This window comes from Lynx rufus, unplaced genomic scaffold, assembly GCF_022079265.1.
Source record: "Lynx rufus isolate CCGP_SWC_20201006 ecotype Redwood Valley unplaced genomic scaffold, mLynRuf1.p SCAF_5, whole genome shotgun sequence".
Classification (NCBI taxonomy): domain Eukaryota; kingdom Metazoa; phylum Chordata; class Mammalia; order Carnivora; family Felidae; genus Lynx; species Lynx rufus.
The window spans coordinates 8,853,787-8,880,582 of record NW_025814867.1 but is presented as its reverse complement, the minus strand read 5'-3'; the positions used below and the strand labels follow the sequence as shown (position 1 = coordinate 8,880,582).

The 26,796-nt window shown below is 48.8% G+C and overlaps 1 protein-coding gene across 1 annotated transcript in view; it reads left to right on the top strand.

The window, feature by feature from the left end:
• Positions 1-23,333, top strand: part of ULK4 (unc-51 like kinase 4) — a 566,226-nt gene extending 542,893 nt beyond the window's left edge. The window contains exons 32-33 of the mRNA XM_047099606.1: positions 20,685-20,770; positions 23,207-23,333. Of these exons, the coding sequence (XP_046955562.1) occupies positions 20,685-20,770; positions 23,207-23,285 (165 nt within the window). The 3' untranslated portion in view covers positions 23,286-23,333. The remainder of the gene's footprint in view (positions 1-20,684; positions 20,771-23,206) is intronic.
• Positions 23,334-26,796: the final 3,463 nt, after the last annotated feature.

The window sequence follows — 26,796 nt, the reverse complement described above, 5'->3', positions numbered from 1 at the left end:
AGAAGCGTGAAAACAAAAGGCACATTACAGTCAAATTGCTCAAAACCAGTGATAAAGAGAAACGTCCTCAGGTAGCCAGGGGAAAAAGAAACATTACATACGGAGGAACAAAAATGAAGATGACAGCCCATTTCTCTTTAGAAACGATGCAAGAGAGGAGACAGTGAAATGACACCTTTGAAGTAGTGAATGGAAACATTGTCAGCTTCAAATTCTATATCCAGCAAAAGTATCTTTCAAAACTGAAGACAAAAAAAAAAAGACATGTTCTTATATGTGGAAGTGGAAAGAATTCATTAACAGCAGACCCACACTACAAGAAGCCCTTCAGTTGGAAGGAAGATGACACCAGATTGAAAGCTGTATCAACACAAAGAAATGAAGGTCATCAGAAGTGGTAATGACATTCCCATCAGCAGCGTGTGAAAGTTCACGATAGTTCCATTTGTGATACCCCAAAGCTGGAGACAGCCCAAATGCCAATCAGTAAGTGATCAGATTAACAAACTGGTATGTCCATCTGTGCAATGGAGTACTACTCAGCTATAACAAGGAATGAATTCTTGATACATTCTACAGCACGGATGAGTCTCAAAATAATTGTGTCGAGTGAAAGTAGCTAGCCAGAGACTATATGCTGTCTGATTCCACCTACATAAAATTTTATGAAATGCAAAGTAGTGACAGAAGGCAGATCAGTGGTTGCCTGGAAATGGAGGTGGGAGCAGAGAGAAGAAGGGAGAGATTACAAATAGGTGTCAGGAGACTTTTGGGATGGTGAATATGTTCACCATCTGGATTATAGTGTTGGTTTCATGGACGTGTACAATTGTACGCATACGTACCATTTAGCAGATTGTATAACTTATGTTTGTGCCCTTTATCACGTCAGTGAAACCTTGATAAAACTGTTAAAAATTAATACATGAAGACATAATGAAAGTGAGAAGGAAATAGAAAAAGGACATAGGAAAACATAAAAGACATAATTTTAGAAGCCCTGTATCAACTAGCTAAAAACTACGTGATACAGATGGTTAAAAAGAAATAATTTAGGAAGATGTCATGTTTAGAAAAAGAGTTACTGTAGTAATCTTTGCCACTTGTTCTAATACAAAAAAGCGAATAGAAGACAAAAACGCACTTTTTCTCAGGTTTTGTCATTTTATGGATTTGAATTTCATTGTCTCTATTTGAGCTTTTTGATAGCTTCCTTAGGAATGTACCCTTTCTGTGCCCCGGTCTCTTCATATGTGAAATGGGAACATTAACAACGTTTAACTCTTAGGAGCTCAGATGAGCTAATTCCTCTCTAAGTGCTTCAAACAGTACCTGGCACACGGCATTCGGTACATGTTAGCAGGACCAGCTGCTAATATAATGCTGCCTCACAACTACCTTGGATCCAAGAATGAAAGGCAGAGGTTGAACTTTGGAGTCATATTGAGTCCGCCCCAACGCCATACACTCAGAGAAAAAACAACAAAAGCTAAAAACAAAACAAACAGAAAAAACCAGATCTAGAGGAAGGGAAAGGGACTTAAGATCTTTGTTTGCGCTTCCTAACTCTGAGACTGAGACCCTACAGCAGTGCAGAGCAAATCTTTGAGTCTTCCTGGGCGGACGGTTGGATATGCACATGGAACCTGTTACAAGGTCATGGCCCACCAGCTGGGTGGAGTGAGTACCTTCCCTGGATGTCTAGGCCTGGCCCTCAGACCCTTTCTTGGTTAGGCATCTGTATCCTCCCCTGTCTGACTGTGTTCATCCATACCTCTTATCTCTGAACTCCCGGCCCCCTATTCGAGCAGGTAGTTTTTATTGTATATTACGGATCATTTTTTTCTCTGAGTGAGGATCCTCTTGTTCTCCACCTTGGACTAACAGCCTTGTCTGCCGTTGTCCTGGGATGTTTACGTGATGTGTGTATGTGTGTTTGTTCTAACATATACATTCTATCTTAAACAGAAAACAGTCTATAATTTTCACACGTAACCGTTCATAGTAATAAATAGTATTTTCATTGTACCTTCAAGCCAAAGGTTGAGTCATCAAAAAGTATGGAGGGTGGGAAAAAAAGTACCCTTGCAACTACGGTTATGTTCAACTACTTTATTGTCCACTTCTCTTTTATTAAGTGATTTAATTTTATAGGAACCTGTAAAATGAAATGTATTATCATTTGAGTAACTTTAAGAGACATGGAGATTATACTATTTAAAGGAACCCTATGAAGGTCCATTAAGTAGATAATCTGCATAAGAATTTGTTTTTCATAAAGTTGCCTTTCATTAAAATAGTGCCAGAATTCCTATGATCTCAACTCAACGTTTCATTATCATGAACCAAGGCATCTCATCAAGGTAGCAACTGAATCATGGTGCCTTTTTGTCATGGGGTGAAATGGATTGAAGCCTCCTAATGTCTGTAATTAAGGGAGCTTTCAGATCACGTTACATTCTCCAGAAGCCACCTCATCCATATGCTGAAAGACTGCATTTGACCATCAATTCCTAGAACTCATTTATCTATCCTAGGCCCGATGTCTGTTTCTAGGATTTTGTATAAAAGGACATGTTGGGTAATAGGTAATATTGCAGGCTGTGGCCTTCATTCTTTTCATGGATTTGCATTGAAATTATTAGTGAAGCTAATGGAGGGGGATGAAATTACCCATTTCCAAGGAATATCTTGGAATGATGAAGGAGTAACTATATTCTAAATACAAAATAAGGATGTCGTGCTCATCCCGCTTTAATTTTTTCCAGAATGCTGATCTGTTCTAAAATTCATACAGAACTAATTTCAGAGGAGTGAATAAAGATTGCTTGAAATTTTCGCTCAAGTGGGTCACATGGGGGAAAAAGAACCAGCTGACAATTGAATGCCAGTTTGGTCTGGATACGAAACGCCTCCCCTAGGTTGGCTGAGTCCGTGTGGCGGGTGGCATTTTGGTCCGGAGAGCAGCTGAGGGGCTGGCCGGAGAGCCACGTCTCAGGTCCTGCTCCGTGACTGACTGCAGCAGCTGTGTGCAAAGCCTTTACTTTCTGGAGCCTCCTGTGGGACGGCAGAACGTGGGAGCCTGCAAGTCTGCTCCCCAGGACATCTCAGCCTGGGGAAAGCTCAGAAGGCCCCTAGATGGGTGGGATACATCCCACGATGGTCCCAGACCCACGCACCACAGAAGGAAGGGTATTGCTTATCGAACAAAAGCTAGTCCAAGGCAGCCTCACATAGGAAAAAACAAAACAGGACAAGGGAGCTAGCCTTCTAAACTTCCTCAGACGTCCTAGTATTGCACGAGAAGGTGACCCAACCTGCCTGAGCAAGGATCTGGTGTCGAACCCAGGGATTGTCAACCTCAGCGCTGTTGACATTGGAGTCATAATTCTTTATCGTGGGGCTGTCCTGGGCATGTAGGACGTGTAGTAGCGTCCCTGGCCTCTACCCACTAGATGCCAGAAGCCAGTAGCACCTCCATGAATCCCCAGTTGTGACAACCAAAACCGTCTCCAGACATGGCCAAATGTCCTCTGGGGAACAAACCACCCCCATTTGAGAAGCACCAGTATGGGGCAAGAGACTGTCACGAAGCCGGCAGATCAAGCCCCCTCACACCTTGAGGCCTGTTTGGCAGGCCGTCTGGATCTCACAGACATCACAGCTCACGCTCCTCCCGACTTGGAGCGTGGCGCTTGATGACCGAGCCCAGATGTTCTCAGTCGAGAAGACCTTGGTTGGCCACTTTGGCTCTTGAGGTGGCAGTTTCCTCCTCTGGGAAACGAGAACAGCAGCAGGACCCCGCCCACTCAGAGGCCGGTTGGGGTAACACACACGAAGGAATATTCACTACAGGTGTTATCAGGTTAAGATCTAAAATCCTGCGGAAGTTACAGTGTATGTAGGATTTCCCCCTCTTTGCCATCCACTGGGTTCCTCATTTCAGGATAAGTGAGTGTATCTAAGGAAAGTGTTTTAAAGCCTTAAAACGCCCCCTCCCAGCACATTCACTCATACACACACACGCACACACACAGCCACCTTCTCTACCTAAAAGATGTCAGGCAGCCCTACCATCCCGTTAGCATTGGCTTGGTTCTGTGTCAGTCCCAAGCAGAGTGTGTTTTGGTTTTGAGGGACTAAGGGATTATTAAGAGGAAGCTGTTTGAGGGAAGGTATAGTGGCGACACTTCCGTTAGAAGGAGGAGTAGGAGAGCTCCTTGTCCCGGCCCGGGAAATCCTTTTCTCCATCCATTTTCCTGCCTCTGTTCAGTGAAAACCTTCTGCGGATGCTTTGGCATTTGAGCTGGGGCTCCTAAAGTACGTGGAAGTCCTGTCTGTGCCACCTCATCTGAAAGCCCTAAAAAGCTTTTCCTCTTGGATAATGTTCTTAGGCTTCCAAGAGGCTTGCCCTTGTACTGGGAGCCGTTGAGGACAGGGTGAAGAAAATGGTCTAGCCTGTTTGTGGCCAAACCACCTATTTCTGGGAATTTCCCCCATGGTGCCTGGCCTGGGTTCAGAGGGAGTGTCCCTGTGGGTCTCACAGCTCTGGGACCTCGGCTCTGCAAGGCCCTCTTGGTGTCCCGTTCTGGCCTACAAAGATGTGTGAGCAGCCAACCTGATGCTTTTCTAGAGACTCTGAGCCACCCATTAGAGGCTCACTTAAACCAAAGCTCTGGCTTCCCTATTAAAGTGCCCCCAGTGGCCCAGAAGGAGGCCATGAGTGATTGCCACATGGGAGCCACAATTCCCTTGATTCCAGCCCCTGTCTAGTCACCAACACCAGCCCCCTCCCCGACCCTGCCCCCATGAAGTACCCACGAAGAATGAGGGGTAGAGGCTTGTGGAGGTGGGTCAACTCAGCCCATCAAAGCCTTTTGCAGAGGAAGATCCAGGCTCTTTGACGTTGTCCTCAAAGCCTCTGAGACTTTGCTTCAGTTAATTCTATCCCACGGCCAGTTTGACCCTGGTCCAGGAAGTTGTTTCCTGTAGATCCCAATTCTGCTTAGTGCTGTGTGGGTCACCAGGTTTGCCCCGGAGCAGAGCAGGCCTCTCGTGGGAGTTTTCCAAGCCCACCCACCCCCACCACACACAACGCTCCTTGTCACCACCTAGCTGGGCGTAATGGATGCTTCAGGGTCAGCTGACAGCCGACCTGCGTCTGAGGTGGGATCCGAAGACTTTACAGCTCCCCTCCCTGCTTCTGGAGGCAGCTTTTCTCAAGGCCTCACAAAGAATGTCCTCGTGCTGTGGTCTGCCTGAGGGAGGGAGGACGAGACGCTCACAGGGGCTACTCATTTTCTCAAAATGGTCGTTATTAAAATGCTTCCAAATGGAGTCTTTCAGCATTTGGTTAAGTCCCTCAACAAAAACAACAGCCACCATGGGAATTTTCAGCGCTCTGGCCTAAATTTTGACTAAAAGGTGCCTGACGGCTTTCATCATGTAAACCACGTGTGCTCTAGTTTTTCTTTCCATTTCATTTTCTTCCAAATTTTAGCAATCTGAGGAAATCTCAGCAAGCCCCGATGTTCCCTTAGAGAGTCCCGGAAGTACAAGGTGAAGTTTGGAGGACAGTGCAAGGCAGGAAGAGAAACGAGTAGACCCTTGGCTCAGGTATCCCCATCAGCTCCGCCTGCCCGTGTCCAGCCTCATTCTGACACGTGTGGAAGACGCTGCTGAGGTGATAGCAAGCCTCGTGGAAGCCACCTGCCTCTGAACCCCAGGAAAGCATGCAGGCCACCCCCTGTATCCACGCTGTTGGTGGCTGTGGTGCCGGTGGCTGCGGGTCTGCCCACCAGCCCTGAAGCGGCCCCTCACCTGCCTTCCTGACTGGAGGCCCAGGGCCCAGCCCAGACTGGAGGATTCTGGGGTGCTGGCTCGGCCTGCAGGCCCGGCCGGGGCCACCTGAACCTCGCATGTCCCTCTTCCCTGAGGCCCTCTATCCAAACTTACAGATCCCAACCTGATGCCTTTGAAGCGCATCGTCATGTTTCCCTGAGGGCCTGCGGGGGCAGGTTGATAGGCCCCACCCCCACGTTGTCTCCCCCTTGTACTTGCAAATTCAGCGGCTTCACAACAGCTAAGGTGCTTCTGCTCATGGAGCATGTTGTCATAAGCAGAATGCGTGGCGGCCATAAGCAACTGACTTTTCCCTCCCGTCGTGACATGTATCGCAGGAGTCTGTCGAAGACTTTGTTCGCTTAGCTAACAGTTTCGTCACCCAGAAGCAAAATGCTCATCCAATAAGTCTGTTTAAAAAAATTACTAGTAATTGTGGATGAGTTTATCTCCCCTCCACTCAGAGTTCCTGTGGGATCATGTCACCCGTTTCAAATGTATGCTACGTCCGCCTTTTCCGGATAGAAATCTCAAGGGTTCCGTTTCCACGTCACGAAGTCCAGGATGCAGACTTTTCTCGCATTCCCTCCAAAGGACTGTGTAGACGCTTGGCCCACCGTAAAGGGTTGAGTCGTTTGGCACATTCATCCCCCTGGTCACCTGCTGTCTCACGCCCCCGTCTCTGCCATGGAGGACTAAGGTCCAGGCAGCGTCTCGTCTTTGCTTAACCGAAGGCTCAGTGGGAAGGAAGGTCAGGAGGGATCAAGTCAGCGTGCTTGGGGATCCCGGGCCGGCAGGTGAGCTCTTGGATACGGTGCCCCGGTCCCCGTCACCACCACCTGGACCCTTTTTGCAGTCCCTCCCAGCTGGCTCCCTGCTTCTTCAGGCCACCAGGCGCCACGGCGTCGTCCCCACCTCGGGACGGTGGCTGCTGTCCTTGCCCCTCTGCAGAATGCGGGTCCCCAGGCTGTTCTCATGGCTGGCACGCTCATCATTCCGCCCACCGGGGGACTGTCGCGGCCACCCAACCGCACACCGTTTCTCCTCTCCTCCTGTGCTACTTTCCCCGACTGCTATCGCAAAGTACACGTTTGCTTTCTCATTGCGTTTCTCACAGCCACAGCTCTGCGCTCACACCCCTGCACACGCTGTATTCCCTGAGTCCAGAGTCTGGCACATAGTAGGTGTTCAGTACACCCTTTCATCTCGAGCATAAAGAAAGGGTTTGTAGGACCCTTTACGATTGCCAAAAGAGCTTTTCACGTGCCCTCCGTGTACCGTTGTGGCTTCTTTTCTGCCCACCTGTCACTAAACTGAGGGCCTTGGGAGCGAGGGTTAGGTGTGTAATTTTCTTATCACACTGGGGGCTTCAAGCTTAGAAGGTACCCATACCCATTTTATATAATTGTACTCATGTTCCACATGCGTTTAGATTTTGTTTTTTACTCTACACTGCAAGCATTTTCCCGACCGTTCTTATTTATAATGGCTGAATCACAGCCCAGGGGAATAGTGGCTGACAGTGTCCTTACTTAGGGGAGTGAGGAACTGAGGAAAGAAGGAAGCTTTGTTGACCTGACATCGACATGACCCTACTGTGTCTCCCCATCCGATAGGAGGGTCAGAGAAAGAGCTGGAAATTGATACTATTAAGCCACTTCTCCTATCTGCTTCCTTCCCACCTCAAAGCCCCACCCTTACACACCTGCACCCCACACCGCAAATTAGGGATCCCAGTGTCAAATAGGCACCTAAGTATGACCATATGGTGTTCCTAAGGATGAGCTGGCACTTTCTTGGGTCAAGGTCAAATTCCAACTACCCATACAACTCCTCACTTCCTGTGACCCAAGTTCTCACGCTTACCTAATCACATGATGGCTGCTACCTTGAGTATCTTCTCTTGTGAGGCAATGATTGCAGCCACATCCCATAGTTGACACCCCCATACCCCTGCCTTGGAAATCCTTTCCCTCATGTTTGCCCTTCTCAGCACTTGGATCAGGCCCTCTGGGGAGAATGGCACGGTCTGATCCTATATTTCACCAGAACTTTCTTTGGGCCATCCTCTAGTTTATCCTTATATGCACACAAGGTCCACGATCATCATTCTTTGCCAATTAAAACTGCTTTTTCCTAACATATTTAGGACCTGGCTGTTGTAACTAGTCAGTTGGATCAGGCCTAAAAGATTTCCCAAACCGGCTATATTATATTCAACATTTTAAACTTACTAGATTTAATGGCCAGAAACTGATATAATTACGGACAGTTTTAAGCAATAAGGGCATTTTTACTGCCCTGCAGAGAGAGGAGAGAACTGGCTGGCCTGAAGTGAAAGAGGCAGATATGGATAATTTTCTTCCAGAAAGTAATCATGTCTTATGGGATGAAAAGGAAAAACATTCAAATCCTGAGCATATCATCTCCACGGCCCCTGGATTTAGCAGGTGCCCAGACGTACAGGCAGCAGTTTTGGGCAGGAGAGGAGAATGGAGGTGTCAGGCTAGACTGGGAAGCATACGGACCCCAGGAGGAGGAAAGAAAGGTCAAGAGAAAAAAGAAAATCCTCCCACACTGGTGTGTTCTCACTAAAGTCAGCTTTCCCTTCCAAATGTGGAAATACCAGTCGAAAGAGTGAGCTTTGACCCTAGTTCTAGAGGCTGTGGCCCCGAACACTGCAGGCCCAGCCATTCCTCCAGGGACCCCGGCTCCTGCGGGCTGGGGCTGACTCCCCCCATTCCAGAATGTCAGCCTTCCCATTACTCATGGGTAACGTCCGCTCCTACCCTCCCCACTCCGACACCGGCCCTGTCTCTGTGTTGAGTGCTTCTGCAGCCAGACCCTGATGGGGGAGAAGGCAGAGGACAGCATGGCGATCAGGGCAAGGGGGCAATAGAGAGAGTCAGCCAGACCTGGTCTCCATCCCAGCTCCACTGCCGGCCAGTAGTGGGGGATCCCGCTGTCACTTCATCTCTAACCAGAGGATCATAGAAGACCTTCCTCGTATGGTTATTGTGAAGAGACTAGGAAATACTAGTCCACAACGGCAACCCAGAAAACTCGTAACTCACTTCCCATCAGCAGCAAGGACAGACCTCCCACCCCGGATGCAAGGAGGGATGCATAAAGCCTTCTGGTAGCCAGGCACTGAGAGAAATCGCCAAACGAGTGGCGGTCGCCACATCAGGAACCGTTTACCGGACGGTACATGTGACCCGCAGAGTCCTTCGGTCTACACCTGGAACCCCAGTTCGGTCTACAAGAGAGAGTCTGTGGTTCCCCGCTCCCAGTGAAAGTGATGAGAGTCGACAACAACAATGGTGGGGAGCAGAGGACGCTGTATGATTTGCAAGGGGCCGCGTGCATAGCAGCACGGAGCGGGCAAGCCTTTACACCAGATCACCAGCATTGTAGGTGGAGGCGCTCGAGGTGACACCACACTTCGCCAGTCAGTCACTTGCTTTCATTATCCAGTCAGTCAGCCAACAGCTGTGCTGGGTGTTCAGCAGATGTGAGGATGCAGCAGTCTCTCGGAAAGAGCCGGGGTCTTGAAGTTGGGTAGACGGGGTCCTATCTCAGTGCCAGTGTTTGCTGGCCAGGTGACCTGCGGCAAGTCACGGAGGCCCTGCCAGCCTCCGTTTCCTCTTCTGGGAAGTGACAATACTCGGATTTATTTTGCAAGGTTGTCCAAAAGAAAGTCATGTGTTTGAAAGCACTTAATTCTGTTCGTGAACATAGTACCACAGACGTGTTCGTTTCCTTTCCTGACCCAAATTCCAGGGCCTTTGTACTCCTGGGCCTTTTAGCGCAAATAATCTTATAGACAGGGGTGAACCCCAACAGTTCCTACCTGAAACCTAGGTTTTGTTAGCCTTGCCCGTGCACACCTGCTAATGCCCTGGGCACAGTCCCTCGCCGCCCCAGTTCTTACGTACTCAACGTGGAAACTCGTGGGTGCTCTTGAATAAGAGCCATTTTCTTCTTCTTCTCGCCCGGACTTCTTCAACTTGAGGAATCAATATGTTCCCGTTTCTCCGGGCCTCAGTGCTGCTCAACCGCAAATCAAAGCTAGCTGGTGCTTCCGGAAGAGCATAGAAGAATGCCTCCATTGCGGTCAGTCTGCGTGTGCCCCAGGACCATTCAGGCTTAGTATAGCATCTCTGTCCCTCTCCAGAGAGCCTGAGTTCATGGGAGTCTGGGCCAAATCTAGATGAGCAAGTCTTGGTGCCTAGGGCTGCCTCATCGGTAAGTCCCGTCTCTTCCCCGAAGACGCCCCAGAGTAGGTTCTAGCTGGAACCCCTCACCCCTCCGTGACCGGCAGATCCGCTCACGGGAATCAGGGATACCTCCGGATTTCCTTCCAGTCATCGCCCTGCTTATTAGTCCTGGTCAGAAGGGACCTCCCTTGCTTTCACTGAGGAACATAAAGTTTTTAAGTGGACTCCAGGGAAGGCATGGAGGCCACGAGGCTATGGAAAGCTGCACGAGAATTACTCCATTTTACCCCAGATGCGCTCAGCATCATGGAAGGCATAATGAGCATAGGGGCCCGGATGCAGCATGGCGTGTGTTAATACAGTCTTGCTGTAATGTGAATGTGGGAGGCCAGACCCTGGCGGCAGCTCAAGAAGTTTCTGGAGAAGCCCCCAATGAGCACTGCAACGCCAGATAGAGCCTGGGGGAGGAACTGCCAGACCCCATTACACCTTCCGGAAGTTCTTCCCCGGATTCCATCCTGGCGTCTGATAACAAGTGGAGAGAGCCTGTCTCCATATGCGTTTGGTAAAAATGGCTTTGAAGTAACCTAAAAACCTCAGCCGAGAGAAGACAAAGCATATGTTAAGAGAACTAAATAAAGGGGCCCCGTGTATGGGTTTATTTTTGAAATTTCAACTCTTTGAAGTAGAGTTGTCATAGCTCCCTGCCTGTTTCGACTTGTGTTGGTGAGATCTGAAGGCCACAGAATGAAGACAGTCCTCCCCTGTGTGAAGTGTGTGTCTGTAATAACAAGCACCGGGGAGCACCTGGCCTGGCTCACTGTTGCCTGTTTCATCTCCAGGTTTTTTCTAGTTTCTCAGTGTTGCCTGGGCCTGTCTGGAGGCCTCTCTGGTTAGAAAACTAAAGCTAACTTGGCTTCGCTTCGCCACACGCATTCAGGATCACCGAAGACACAGGCATATGTCATTGTACCCTCATAAACAACCCCCACGGTCTGCCCATGCCTGACTCGGCTGCAGCCACGTCAAGTCCCCATTCCCCAAACCGTTTCTAATAGAGAAGCTGGTCCTGGAGCATTTTATGAGCTTCACGAGGACGATGCTGTGAGTCACGTTTATGAGCATGAATTCACGATACACCACGGCGATCGAAAATCAAAGTTCTTACTCGCACATTTGTTATGACCTTGGATAAAGAATGCGGGCGCCAGGCCTGGCTTTGCCCCTCAGAGGCCACTGTGACCCTGGGCCAGCCACTGTCCTCTCGTCACAGCCTCACCTGCAAACTCAGGGGGCTGGCCAAATTCAGTGTCCTGCCATTACGGGGGACAGTGGGACATCTTTTTGTCAGTTTGCCTTTGGGAAGCTGAATTCCAGAAAGGAGCCAACCCCAGTTCTGTCCTTTACGGTGTATGTAAAGCCACTACCTTACAGTTCGTGAGCCTGCTGGGGAACGTGAAGGTTGATTCTGTAGGACGCATGCGTCTCCTTTCGGTGTTTTGGTTATTCCCAGTGATGCGTGAGTGCTGATTGACACACGCCGTGTTCAAATGACCGTAGCCAGTTGAATAAGTCGCGTATTTGCCCGAAGTACATCATCAGTTTTTTATATATCCTCAATCAAACAGAAGTGGAGGGATAGTCCTGCCAGGTGGATCTTAATTCTAAGTTCAAACTTCCAACTTTTTTCTGACCTTTTTCTTAAACACCCCGTGTTTTGAATGATCCTGTCTACCATGCGAACTGCACATATTTAGTGTAATTCCTATTTTCATTTTGATTGACTTTAGCCGCACAGCTACCAGTCGGATGTCTCAGTGTGAGATAATGACAGGCACTCCGTATTCAGCCGATGCATTTTTATCGTAAAGAGGAGGAATGCGAGGCAGGCATGACTCTGTTCGCGGGAAAGGGACGTTCTGAAATAATGAAATCCACTCATAGACTCTTAGAGGTCCAGGAACCTCTGCTGTAGTACGTTATTAGAAAATAAAATTGAGTTTGTTTTGGCTTCTGGGACCTCACTGAGTGCTAGTAATGAAAATGGTGATTGCAGGAAGAAATATTGTGTTTACACCCTTTGCCAGGCTCCTCTTACATGATTTATTAAAGAGTCCCTGCCCTTTCTTGACTTCTCTAATCACGGACATGAGAAGTTCTCCAACAGTTGCTGAACCAGAAACTCACTGCCATAATGGACAAGTGTCACTTCTACGTCATTGAGATTTTTCGGTGTGCACGGAACATTCTGTGTTTTGATAGCACAGAAGAGGATAGGTAGGATGGCTTTTGAGGAGACCCACAATTTGGTTTTCAACCAAGTTTTAAGTACCGAGAAAATAGAAGGTCCAGGGCCACATTGGTAGGCACAGGGGAATGTTTCAAAAGTAAGGTTGGTTCCCATCTTAATTTATAACCTTCAGTGGCCTGAGAGGAGCCCACACTCTGGGAGAAAGGAGTGATTCACTCCTAAGGATCATTTCAAAGCTACTGGAAGTCCTAATTTACCAGCTTGACTAATTATAGAAAATTGGTATCACAGGACAAAATAATTTAGCAAGGTAAATTAAAACTCGTATCTTTTCAAAAATCATCCGGACTTTACTGATCTGTCATTTTGAAAGCCCAGTCAGACCTATACACCAAATAATGCACGCATGCGTTCCCTGTTTTTTCATTTCCCTGTGGAAGGACATCTTCGTTCCTTTCGCTTTTTAGTGACTGTGAATAAAGCTGCTATAGACTTTTGCAGACAGGCTCGTGTGCGAACGTAAGTTTTCAGTGTACTTGGGTGAGTCCCTAAGAGTGCAGTTGCTGGGCCATATGGTAAGACTGTGTTTAATTTTATAAGAAAGCGGCTCACTGTCCTCCAAAGTGCTGGAATTTTGCATTCCAACCAGCAACGGATGAGAGTTTCTGCTACTCTGCTCCCCGGCCAGCGTTTGCCATTGTGAGTTTTATGAATTTTAGCCATTCTGATAGGTACGTAGCGGCATGGCACTGCAGTTTTAGTTTGTATTTCTCTGATGAAAAATGGTATTGAGTATCTTTTCACGTGCTCATTTGCCACCCATAATACTTTCTTTGGTCAAATGTCTGTTCAGATTGTTGGTTCTCCTGTTGAATTTTAAGAGTTCTTTATGTGTTCTAGATAAACGTCATTTATCAGATATGTGATTTGCATTTGTTTCTCCCAGTCTGTGCCGATCTTACTCCCTTATCGATGTTTTACGAAGAGCCAAGTTTTTAATATTGGTAAAATCCAGTTTGTCGGTTTTTTTCTTTCAGGGGTTGTGCTTTCGTATTGTATCTAAAAATTCATCAACAAAGCTAAGGTCACATAGATTCTTACATTGTCTCCTAGAAGTTTTATAGTTTTAGATTTTACACATTCAGATCCACGATTCACTTTGAGTTATGTTTTTTTTTAATTTTTTTTTTAATGTTTATGTAATTTTGAGACAGAGAGAGACACGGCATGAGCAGGGAATGGGCAGAGAGAGAGGGAGACACAGAATGTGAAGCAGGCTCCAGCTCTGAGCTGTCAGCACAGAGCCCGACGCGGGGCTCGAACTCACGAACTGTGAGATCGTGACCTGAGCCGAAGTCGGTCGCTTAACCGACTGAGCCACCCAGGCGCCCCGAGTTATGTTTTATTTAAGGTGTAAGATACGTGTCTAGGTTCATGTTTGGTCTTTTTTGTTTTTTGCGTTTTTTTGCATATGGGCATCCTTTGTTGTAGCACTGTTTGTTCAAAAGGCTGTCTTCCCCCCATTCAATTACCTTGTCACATTTGTCAAAACGTTGATAGTATTTGTGTGTGACTGTGTTTGGGCTAACAATTCTATTTGATTGATCTGTATATCTGCCAATACCATACCGTCATGGTTACCGTAGCTATATAGTAAATCTTAAAACTGTATAGTGTGGTTCCTCCAACTTTATTCTCCTTTTTTCAAAATTGTTTTAGCTATTCTAGTTCCTTTGCCCTTCCATACAAATTAGGATCCGCTGTTCTATATCTACATAAAATCCTTCTGGGATTTTGATAGGAAATGCATTAAACCTAAATTTGGGGAGAATTAATATCTTTATTGAGTCTTCCAATTCATGAACATAGTATATCCATTTGTTTAGGTGTTTTTTCTTTCATCAGCATTTTGTAGTTTTTAGCATACAGATCCTGATATATTTTGTTGGATTAATACCTTTGGAATTTGTCAGAACTTGTTTTATAACTCAACATATGACATATCTTGAAAACTTCCCATGTACCCTTGAAAAGAATATATATTCTGAAGTTGTTAGATGAATTTTCTACATATGTCAATTATGTCAGGTTTGCTAATCTTGTGTAAAACTTCTGTGTCCTTCTGATGTTTGTATGCATGTTACTGAGAGAGATTGAAAAGTAATCCCACCATAATTTTGGTGTCTAATTCTCCCTTTGGTTTCATCGTTTTTTTTAAATTTATTTTTAGACTGTTATTAAGTACGTTTAGAATTTAGACTTGGTAGGGGCACTTGGGTGGCTCAGTCAGTTGGGCTTCCGACTTCAGCTCAGGTTATGATCTTATGATTTATGAGTTCAAGCCCAGTGTTGGGCTCTGTGCTAACAGCTCAGAGCCTGGAGGCCTGCTTCAGATTCTGGTCTCCCTCTCTCTCAGCCCCTCTTCCGCTCACCTCTGTCCCTATCTGTCTCAAAAATAACATTAAAAATTAAAAAAAAAAATTTAGTCTTGGTATATATTACTGGTCAATTGATCTTTCTATAAATACAAAATGTCTCTCTTTATCTTTAGTTACAATTATTGGCTTCCAGTCTACCTTGTCTGATAGTAGCTACCCCAGCTTTGTCTGGTTACTGTTTATGTGGCATCTGTTTTCATTCTTTAACCTTCATTTGGTCTGTGCCCTTATATTTAAAAAGGTATGTTTGGGGGCACCTGGGTAGCTCAGTCAGTTAAATGTCTGGCTCCTGATTTCAGCTCAGATTATGATCCCAGAGATCATGGGATCAAGGCTTGGGATTCTCTCTCTCTCTCTCTCTGTGCCCCTCCCCTGCTTGTGCACACACTCTCTCTCTCTAAGTAAATAAATAAACATTTAAAAGGGGGAAAAAAGAAAAGATATGTTTCTTGTAAGCAGCATGTAGTTGTGTTGTATTTTATTTTGTTTATATCTAGTCTCAAAACCTTAGTCTTTTACTTGTAGTACATTTATTAAATGCACACTTAAGGTAGGTATTGATAACATTTGGATTTACATCTACCACGTTACCTTTGATTTCTGCTCCTTTTTTCTTCCCTCTTTGAGTTTTGGTTTGTCTTACTCTTCTTCTGGTTTCTTAACATGAAAGCTTGGATTATTAACTTAAACTTTTCTTCTTTTTTAATGTATTTAGTACTATAAATTTATCTTTAAGCACTGCTCTAGCAGAATGCCACAGATTTTGATATATTGTATAGTCAGTTTTTAAGTTAAAATATTTTCTGATTTTCCCTGGGGTGTCCTCTTTGATCTTTGGATGATTTAGGAGTAAGTTGTTTAATTTCCAAGGGATGTGAGATATCCCTGTTACCTTTATTGACTTATAGTTTATGATTACAAATATAATATATATGGCTTCAGTTCTTTTATATTAGTTAAGATTTGTTTTATGGTCCAGAATATTATATACATTAGCAAATGTTCCTGATTTCTTGGGGAAAATATATATATTCTGTTATTGATGGGTTTAGTGCTCCACAAATGCCAATGAGATCCAGTTAGTTGATGATGTGGTTCAACTCTTTTATGTCCTTGCTGATTTTTACCTACTCATTCTATCTATTACTATGAGGGTAGTTTTGAAACCTCCAACTACAGTTGCACATTTGTTTGTTTTTCCTTTCAGTTGTATCAGTTTTTGCTTTGTGTATTTTTTTATTTATTTTGAGCGAGGGAGAAAGCACATGTGCAAGTGTGAGTTGGGGGAAGGGCAGAGAGAGAGCAGAGAGAGAATGCCAAGCAGGCTCTGCATGCTGTCATCACAAAGCTCAATGTGGGGCTCAAACTCATGAACCATGAGCTCATGCTCTGAGCCGAAATTAAGAGTCAGATGCTTAACTGAATGAGCCACCTCAGTACCCCTGCTTTGTGTATGTTTAATTTCTATTGCTAAATGAGTACACACTTGTTGTTCTATCTTTTTGATGACAAAACCTTTTTATCTTTGGTAATTTTTTTTCGTTCTGATGTCTTCTTTGTCTGATATTAATATAGCTACTCTAGCTTTGTTTTGATTCATATTTGCATGATTTTCATCCTTTTACTTTTAACCAACCTATCTCTCTCTATTTGAGTTAAGATTCTTGTAAATAGTATTGTGTTGGGTCTTTTTTTTTTTTTTTTTTTTTTTTTGGTCATTGTACAAAAATTCTTATTTGCTGCGTTTGGATCATTTACATTTAATGTAATTCTTGATATGATACGATACAGTCTACCTTTTTACTTCATTTATACTTATCCCTTCTGTTTTCATTTTCTTGTTTTTTTTTTCTTCCTAACTTCTTTTAAGTTATTGAATATTTTTTAGTAGTACAGTTTGTCTGCTGTATTTTTTACTAAGTTTTTTTAGTTGTTGCTTTTGGGACTATGAAAGACTTTACTTTTCATAATCTATTTATGATCAGTATTTTACCACTTCAATTATAATATAGAAACATTACCACGTTATAGATTCCTCTACCCTTCCCCCTTTATGTTCCAATTTTCTTATATCTACATATGTTGAAAACCCTATCAGATAATATTGTATGTTTTGCTTTTCTGCCACCAAGTGTATTTTAAATAAAGGGGATAGTGTGTTTTACTTTTCTCAGATATTTACCATTTCTGTTGCTCTTCCTTTTTTTCCTAAGGTTCCAAGTTTCCTTCTGGTGTTATTTCCTTTCTCTCTGAAGAGTTCCCCCCCGCCCCCACCACCCTTTTTTTAAGTTTATTTATTTATTTATTTTTTTTAAGTAATCTCTACCTCCCACGTGGGGCTCAAACTCATGACTCTGAGATCAAGAGTCACATGCTCTTCCTAATGAGCCAGCCATGCACCCCTGAAGAGTTTCCTTTAGTGATTCTTTTAAAGAAATTATGCTTCTATTAGTTTTCCTTCATTGGAGAATATCTTTATTTCACCTTAATTCCTGAATGATATTTTTGCTAGATATAGAATTCTAGTTTGATACTTCTTTTCTTTTTTAGCACTTTAAAAATGTTGTGTCACTCTCTTCTGATCTCAGTGTGATGAGAAGTCCACCATAATTCAAATCAGTGTTCTCCTATAAGTAATGTATTATTTTCTGCCTGAGTTCACAGTTCTTTGTCCTCAACCAATTTGACTGTGGATGTTTTTGGATGGGGATTCTTTGGGGTTATCTTGTTTGAGAGTCTTTCACTTTTTTGAATCTGTAGATTTAGATGTTTCATCACACTTGGAACAGTTTTAGCTACAATTTCTTCAAATAATTTTCTTCCATTCATGCTCTGCCCTCTTATTCCAGAACTCCAGTGGTACACACCTTTTGTTATTATCCCACAGATTCCTGAGACTCTGTCCATTTGTGTTTTCAAATGTTTTTCTGTCTCGTTGCTCAGATTGGACCATTTCTATTGATCTGTCTTCAAATTCACTGCCTCTTTCCATTATGCTAATGAATCCATTTGGCATGGCTTTTAAAAATTTTGGGTTCTATTTTTCTAGATTTTCATTTGCTTATTTTTTATATCTTCTAATTTTTTTACATTCTATTCCAATACTGCTTTACTTTAATACTTGTTTTAAGAGTGTTACATTCTACTTTAATGTTTGTTTCAAGAGCATTAGTGATTACTTGTTTTAGCATTTTTATAACACTTTTAAGTCTTTGTCAGATAATTCCAATATCTGTGTCATCTTGTTATTGTCTTTTGTTGTCTTTTCTCATGTGAGTTGAGATTTTCATGGTTATTTGTATGCTGAACAATTTTGGATTTTATCTTGGCTATTTTAAATATTATGAGACACTGTGTCTAGTTGGAACTCTATACAGAATGGTGATTATGATCAGGTTGAAGGCTGGAATAATAATTTCAATGCCAAGTTAGTTTCAAAGCATTTGCAATGCTCTTTGGACCTATCTTATGTGTCTGTCCTTTAGGAGTCAGTCTGGGATCTGGACAGTGGTTTATTAGCTCAGTTCCTTAAGTTTTTGGTATGCCATTTGGATCAGTTCCATGCACGCACAGGTTGAGGGTGAGCCTAGGAGTTTATAGACAATTTTATGGGATTTGTTTCTTGAGGTCTTCCGGATTCATTATCTCCCCAGTACTTTTCTGGTTCCTTGCATCTCCCATTCTCTGGCCAGAAACTGCTCACTTCCACAACTGTCACGTTTAGGGGGAGAGGGGCCGCCTGGGGCTCCTGTCTCTGGCCGTTGTTGTTGCTGCCACTGCCACTGCAGAGTTTCCTGGGACCTGGGACAAGAGAACTGAGGGAAAGGAAAGGAAAAGAACCTGGAAGGTTTCATCTGCTCTCTGTGAGCGTCTGGGAGTTTCCTTTCCCACTTCTCAAGCCTGGCTTGCCCCAGAGCTCTCTCTTCTGCCCCACAGTGCTCACTTCCATGGTTTGGGTTTGCTGATTTCAATCCAGGCTGTACTGGAGGGAAAGAAGTGGTAAACTCACCACCAGCTGAGTGGTGTTTAGAGTCTAGTGCCTTTCCCCAGTCTGCCTGCTGCTATTTACTTTTCAGTGTCCCAAATCACTGTGCTGTGCGTTTTATAGTTTGGGTTTTATAATTACATGTAGAGGGAGAGAAAGGGTGGCATGTGTTTTTCCCGTCTTACCCAGCCAGAACTAGAACCTCCGATTGATATTATTGAAAACCCTTATTTTCTAATTAACTCAGCTTTACATACAGGACAACTGATGTTGTTAGTAAGAAAGAGTTCAATGAAGTGGCCCAATCACATAGTTTTCAGTTAATTCTTTTGGATTTGTTTATGGCTACATTTATGTCGGCTGCACATGATGCTATTTTGATCTTTTCCTTTGATCACCTAATTCTCACTGTAGTTTTCTATTTGCACCTTCTAACTCACCTCGTGAGCCTCGTGGGCAGAGGTAGTCTTGTAATTTCTTTGCAACTTGTGGGGCCTCTGCACACGGGCCCACAGTACAGATAAGGCAGCGATTCTGGATATAGTTCAACTGAGCTGTATGTGGCAACTTTGAGAAAAACCAGGTGGGAAGCCTCACTGAAGACCCCTTTAGTACAAGTTTATGCTTACTTCAGACAGAATTGAACTACAGCTGACTGTTTTCAAATAGCAGCCTTTGAACGCATCAAGGTGGGTGTAATCTCAGAACAGATTTACATGCGGCTCTTTTAAGATGCAAACCTCTGCAGAAACCACACCTGATGCAACTGAGCTGGCTGCTGGTAGCTGGCATACCCAGCGGGTGGGAACGGATCTCCGTGGAAGTGCAAATTCATTCACACGTAATTTGGAGTCCGTGTTAAGGTCTAATTACCCCCGCGGCCTTCCGGTCACCATGAGTGATCGATTAAGAAATGTTTGACCTCTTCTTGCGAACTGGGGAGGGGATCATCTGGCCCCGGTCACTGTGATCAAGTGGAAAGACCAGGAGCACTTGAGCAGCGGGGGGCAGCGGGGGGCAGCCCGGTTCCAGCTTCATGGTGGGATTAGGATCAGGCTCCAGGTGCACCTCACCTCTGTTGTGGCCCCTTAATCTCGCCCAGCCTCCATTACCTCGTCTGTAAAGCATGCCGTGTGCTTGCGTTGCAAGGTGAATAAATAAAAAGAATAGATGAGAGAGTGGACGGGAGACGGCAGGGCCTTCCGAAAGGTAAAGCACCGTGCAAGCGTTTATAAAATATTTTTAAATAACAATAGGACACAAACGTTGAATTAAGAGGAGCCAGTCTAATACTAGGACCGAGGTTCATTCCTGAAGCCTCTTCTTGTGTTGCGGACATGCACTCTTCTGGAGGGCTTTCAGAGGAAGTCTCTGGAAGCCTAGGTTGTGTGTGATTCGGCTCATAGGCACCAGAGAGTCAGAGATCCCCACATGTTTTTCCTTTTCTTCCCAGGACCATGGCAATGAGCAAGGGCCCATTCCTTAGGGTACTTGGGAAGGGGTGTGTACCCAGGTTTGGTTATTAGTCCTTCCCCCCGCAGGCCCCCCAGATCTCCAGGCAACCAGAATTGTGATTCTTCTGTCCATATGAACAAGGTTGTGTTGGACTCAAGGTCCCAAGGAGTCCTGGCCCTGACAACTGGAAAAGTTCCTTTGTCATCACTTTAAGTCGGAAGTTCAGGCTTCCAGAACACAAACACTCCCGAGGGGCCCAATGGAAGGCACCCTACCCCGACCCGGCATGTCTCCAGCCCCGACAGACTCTGTCATGCTCACCCCCAGGTGCCACCACTGTCTGCCTCTAGTGCCCCGCTCAGCAGTGCCCTGGGGGGTGGGGACTCAGGGCCTGCTCCCTAATGCCACCAGTAGCCCGAGACTCAGGGTGCCTATCCAGTGGGGCCTGAGTCAGGGATGGGCTGGCCAACCACTTTCTTCTCCCTCCCTCGAAGGTCACATCCAATGAGAAGCATCTGGAGAATCTCAAGGATGCAGGCAGCCTCCTGCGGGCTCTGGAGGGGCTGGCCGCCGCTGGCGGGTAAGTAGACCGAGGACCAGGACCCATACCTTCCAGCCTGTCATTGCCAGTGTGGGAGGGGCCGCCATGCCACTGCACCCCCCCCCCCGGGTATCCCCCACTGGCAGGTGGGGGGGGGGTGGGGAAATCAGCAGGGGGAGGGAGGAAAGGAGAATGTCTTAGCCCTGCCGGGGGGGGGGGAATATTCCCATCTATAGGGAAGAGAGCTGGGAAGGGACGCCCGGGGGGATGGGATGAACCTCGCGAGGAAGGCAGTCACCCCTTGTGCACAGGTGGCCTCCTCCACCTGTAAGAGTGGTAGAGTAAGGGCCAAAGGGAGGGTTCATCCCACGATGACACCACACGCACACACACACACACACACACACACACACACCCTGAACTTGAGAGGTGGGGGCAGAGGGGGGGGGCGTGCTTACGAGTTGTTCCTCTGATCTGAGCTGTTGATGCCAACTGACCAAAGAAGAACGACATGGGAATAAGAGGAAAGCTGCCCCCAAGCATCCATCCTTCATCGGGCCTGTGTTACCCGCTCACTGCGCGTGACTGTGCCAGAGCCTGGCGTGGGGTCCGGCCCTCGTCCCCAGAGCTGAGGGAGGTGGCCTGAGGTCGCGGGGGCCACGGTCCCCTGAGCTTCAGCCGCTCTCCCGGGCCTGGGGAGAGGGATCCACCTCCTAGGGGGCACCCGGCCTTCACTAGGCACGCGAGACGGGGAACGGGTGCTGGCGTCCCCGGTGGTTGGTTTTCACAACCACAGGGTTCTCTGAATTCTGCTTCCTGGTGTTCTGGGTTCGGTGTTAATTTGAAGAAAAATGCGTGGCTGGGGTGTTGCCGAGAGGCGGTCTGTGGACAAGGGACGCCGTCTCCTAGACTACCCGGGTCCTGCTCTCAGGTTTAAGCCAAAGAGGGAGGCTGTGCGTGGTTTCTGTGAGGTGAGGGGGAAGGACCGGCTAGCTCGGCCGGGGGTGGGGAGCCTCCTTGCCCTGCTGGGACCCTGTGGCATGAGACGTGGACAGTGACTCCCCGGGCTGGGCCGCAGGCCTCCTGCAAGACTGCTGTGAGGAGCACGTGGCACGTGTCCCCAGGGACCTGGCCTCGTGTGTCAGGAAGCCACTCCGAACAGACGTGTGCCCCGGAGGGCCCGGGAGAGCCACCGGGTGGACAGGAGTTGAGCGGAGAGCCCCCGAGAGCCCGTCCTCTCCAGTGCCTGCCTCTGCGGGACTCCTCATCCAACAGGGGACTCCGTGCCTTTAGGCCAAGGCCAGCACAGCCTCAGAGCCGGACCCAAATTTGGACCAAATGCGCCAAAACACGGCTCAGTGCACCACGAAGCGAGTCGCCTCTTGTGTCCCGTTCCCCCCACCCCCACCCGCCCAGCACTCCGGCAACTGAAATGTCTACACCAGGCAGACCTCCATCTTGGGTTAGGGAGGTTGCTGCCACGAAGGTGTCTTATTTGGGCTTCGTCCAGATGGCCAACCAGAAAAGGCCTTCTCATGTTGACCAAGAACGAGCGGATGGCCGTGTTCCTGGTCCTGATGTGGCTCTGTCAGAGGTCGGTGTCCCCTCCTTGCCAGTCCCCGGGTCCCCCCCTGGGCTGCTCTGGTGGGCAGGGTGGACGGCAGGACTCTGCCAGACTGGCCTTGACTCAGCCGGGATCAGGCTGAGTTCAAACGCATTCTTGCCGTCCCTTGGGACGTTTGATGCGCGGAGCAGGAACGCGTGGCACCGTCCCCTGACCACAGCCCTCGGCCACGGCGACCCACCGCTCATGCAGCACGCCCGCCCCCGGTTATTTGGCAACAGCCCTATTTCTGTGTAGGTGAGGGTCTGCCACGAACTAGTTTTATCCTTCAGGGCGGTGCTACAGGTCATTCTTCTCCTCGCTAACCGTTGTTAAGGCGCGGGTTTAAATGTGTCTCATTCAACAGACTTGCCATTTTAAGCTCTGAACGGCACATCCACACGGATGAGGGTAAGAAACCCAAAGCCTCCCGGCTGATCGGCCAGGAAGTGGCGAAAAGGAGCAGGGAGAACCAGCGTCTGGAGCGGGTCTGGGATCTGGGCCCGGGCGCACGAGTCAGCTGCAGGCCGGCCGTGGGCAGGCCCGTTGCGGGATCCGGGCTAGGCAGGGTCGGGCTGCCGTCTGACTCACCCCCACGGCTCCGTGTCCGTGCACGCGGCCTAAGTGGTTTGGATGGCGGGGCCGGGCGCTCAGGCCTGGCTTAGGGGTGCCGGCGCGGCCAGTTCCGAGCCCCTCTGGGACCGTGGGCTGAGGCCCCGGAGACGGAGTATCCCGTTTCCGCTCAAAATGATGCACGAGGGCAGTTTTACGAACCAGCAGATACTCAGGTACGAGAGAGGCCAGCCCCTTTGGAAGAGGGGCTGTTTTCCCCCGGAGACGGCTAAGTGTTTCTACCTTGGTTTTTCCCACAGTTCGTCTGCTGACAGTGTGGTGGCTTCGTTGGCGCTGGAAATCCTCCAGCTGTTGGACACCAGGCGAGAAGGCACTTAGCACCAGCCCTCGGCTACACACGCTGGCCACACCGCCACCCGTGGCTCTCTTTGGACCTAATAAAGTCAGCCGAACCCAGACCCTTGAGGCCGAGGTGTTCTCGTGGACTCTGGGCCCTCGGACACCCTCTCAGAACGGAGCGGTTCCTCCATTCTTGTGGGATGCGTCTGGGAGCCCCGGGTTTGCTAGCTATTCGAGATTGTTCTTTCCCCTCTGTGTGGCCTGGACAGGCCTCCTCTACAGCCCACGCTCCTCAAGTAGATGAGAAGCCATGGTCCTCAGCCTCCGGCATCTGTGAGCATCTCTCTCCTCCAGATAAGATTTAAAAGACAGGACTAGGCATGAAGGTTCTCCCAGCCACAGCTCCAGAGCAGGCCTTTTTGGAAGCTAGTTTTAGCCTCTTGTCGTCCTCCCGCTTTTACAGAATCCTGGGGAGGACCGGGCAAGGCTCCGCCAACGGGCAGGCAGTGAGTGTTTGCGTAAAGGATGCAAAAAACTCGAGGAACCCTGGCCTCTTTGAAGGTCTGCCTGTCTGGATGTCATGACGGGGTGGGGGGGGGGGGAGGATTCTATTTCGATCCCAACTCCTACTGATTACCTCTCCCCCCCCCCCCCCCCCCGAGCCCACACTGTCCCGAGCCCAGACGGGAGGGAGTCTGTCCCAGACGGCAACCAGCACGCAGGCCGAATGGGCGGGACAAGCACAAATGGTAGCCACGTGGGCACACAGGCGGCCCCATCTACTGCATCACAGGAAGCCGGCCACGTGGTCACCAACGGCCCCGCTTTGCCACAGCGATCTGGGTGGTTGGCCAAGCTTCCACTTGGCCCATTCCATTCGGCCCAACTCCATCAAAAGCGTATGTCGGTTACCTTGTTTAATCGCCGCCACCACCTACAAAGCTGGCCGCCTTGGCTTCATCTCGTAACTGAGAGAAAACAGGCTCGGAGGAGCCGGTCCACTTGTCCGAGGCCCCAGGGTCTGGTTTAACTCAGGACCCTGACTGCACAGCCTCCGCGCCCCCCACGGGGGTAACCCAGAGCTAGAGCTGTGAGTACTTGGGGTGCAAGAGCACCCCAGGAGCAGGCGGTCGCCCTCCATCTCTCCCAGCCTACTTACTGCCCGTGGGGGGGCAGCCCCAGGCGATGTGCCCAACTTCAGGCTGTGTGCCCGCGTGGCCCTGGCCCCGCTCGTTTCGCCTGTGCTCCCGGGCGGGGGAGCAGCCCATGGTGCAGCCAGAGGCCCGGCCTCGGCTCCAGCGGCCTTGCCTGCCGGGTCCAGGGAACAGGCGCAGGTCTCCCTGTTTTGCCAGGAAATAAATCTGTTCTGTCCCTTGGTTCGGTTCTCAGGGGAACGGCCCTGGAGTTGTGTGCCTGGAGTCTTCCCAGAAGGTTAATTCGGGGCACCGGAAGATTCTTCTTTCCCCTTTCTAGTTGAGCAGGGAGGAGTCTTTGCTGTTTAAGGTAAAACAAAGTTGTAACGTTCCAGAATGGTTTGTGGAGCGTCGTTGGCCCGGAGCCTCTCGGCATTGCCTTTTTCAGGAGAGCGGGGCTCCCGCTCTGCCGAGGGCACTCGGCCCGGGGTGCCGGGGCACTAGAGCGAGCCCACGCCGGGCTTCACACCGACGGGAGGCCGCCACCCTGGAATCGGGGGGATCCTATCCTCCTCATCAAGGTGCCAACCGGAAAGCAGCGGCCCTGGTCCCACCGAGCTCGGGCGCAGGGGACGCGAACAGGCTCAGCTGGGCGGGCAGGAGGCCTCGCCCCTCCCTGCCCTCCCCGTGTGAGGCCCCCAGGCTCACATTCGGCTCCGCAGGCTGGCTCCAGTTCTAAGGGAAGAGCAGGCCCCTGGCTGCGGGCCCATCAGAGCTCTCGGGGTTCCGGCAACGGCAAGGGGCCCGGACGCGGGCACCTACTGGTCCTCCTTCGCGCTGCCTTCGTGCTTCTGTTTGCTTTCGAAGTGGCTACAACCGCCACTTGAGCCCCCTCAGGGGCAGGTGGTGTCACTGCAGTTGCAGAGGTGAACGGCCGGCTGGAGAGCAACAAATCAGGGAGGGGAGGAGGGACCAGGCTGCACGCGGAAGGGGCTGACTTTCCCTCCGTTACCGGCAGGCCCGGGGCTTCGAGACCCTGCCTTAACTTACGGCCTTAGAGTAGGTGCCTAGGTGCCGGGGGCCGTCCCTCTGCGAAGGGCGCGCTCTGGCCACAGGGGTCCGGAGAGGAGCAGTCCTCGGGGGGTCTCGAGGACGCAGCAACAGAATCTCCTCGCTCCGTTCTGCACACTCGCCTCATCTCCTAGCTCGTGTTTCCCACGTTACCGTGAGGCTTTTCGGGCCGCCTCATGAGGTTCTCGGGTCAATTCTGTGACTGCAGACAGAAGTCAGGGACTGCAGCTCCGTCCCTGTGACGCCGCTCAGAAACCAGGGGCTCTGGGGTGAGAGAGGAACCGGGCCTCTCCGGTCTCGGCACGAAGCAGGATTCCTCTTCTCCCTCCCCTGCCGACAGCAAAGTACAGTGGCAAGATCCATGTACGTATGTACGTACGTGTATGTACGTATATATGTGTGTGTGTGTGTATAGGTATGTATACGTGTGTGCAGGGGCTGAGGCAGGAGCTTCAGGAAGGAGTGGCAGGAAGAGGGCCGGGGACCAAAGTTTAGGAGGCCCCGAAAGTCTCAGGCTTCCGGGGGGCTGAGGAGGGGAAGTGCAGGGACAAGAAGCAAGAAGCCACGGCCCAGGAGGAGGACCGGGGCGGTGTGGAGTCCCGACGAGGCCTGGAAGGAGGACTGGTCCCTTAAATGCCACTTCGGGCCCCTGGCTGCGCAGGTGGTGCTGGGGGCGGGAGGGAGGGGCGAGGACTCCCCGCGGCCAGGCCACCGATGGAGGAGGAAAAGCCGGACATGGCTTCTCAGCTCCACCCCACACCCTCGTGATCCCCTCCAGGAGAGGGAAGGCAGTTCAGTTCCCACCCATGGGGACAACCGCCAGCAACAGGGCGCGATCCACTTTATAAACCAAACAGCACAGTTCAGACCTTCCGTTTTTATTACAGATATCGAAACAAAAATTGAAGAGCATATTTATTGTAAGATCTTTCACTGTCAAGAACTCAGATAATCAGATGAGAATCTAGGACATCTCCGACGCGGAAGAGCTTCCTTCTTCAGCTTAGTGGCAGTCCCCGCAATGGGACCACGTGTCTGAGGCATCCCTGTCCCCCAGGTAACCGCTATTCTGATTTTTGCAGTAATCCAATCACTTCCTTGCTGTTTTTACCATCCATCCACGCGTGACTTCCTCGGAACAGTCTGCCCTTTCGTTCCGCCAACGAAGTCGCGCAGCATCTGTGACTTCTCGCGATCGTGCTGGCAACGCACACCTACTGCCGTGAGGCTGCAGCGAGGCCGTTCTCGTGTGTGAACACGGCGACCACGGGACACACGGCTGCCTGCCACGCAGCACTCTGCCAAGCCACGATGGCGCGGGGCGAAAGAAACCTCATCAATACTGA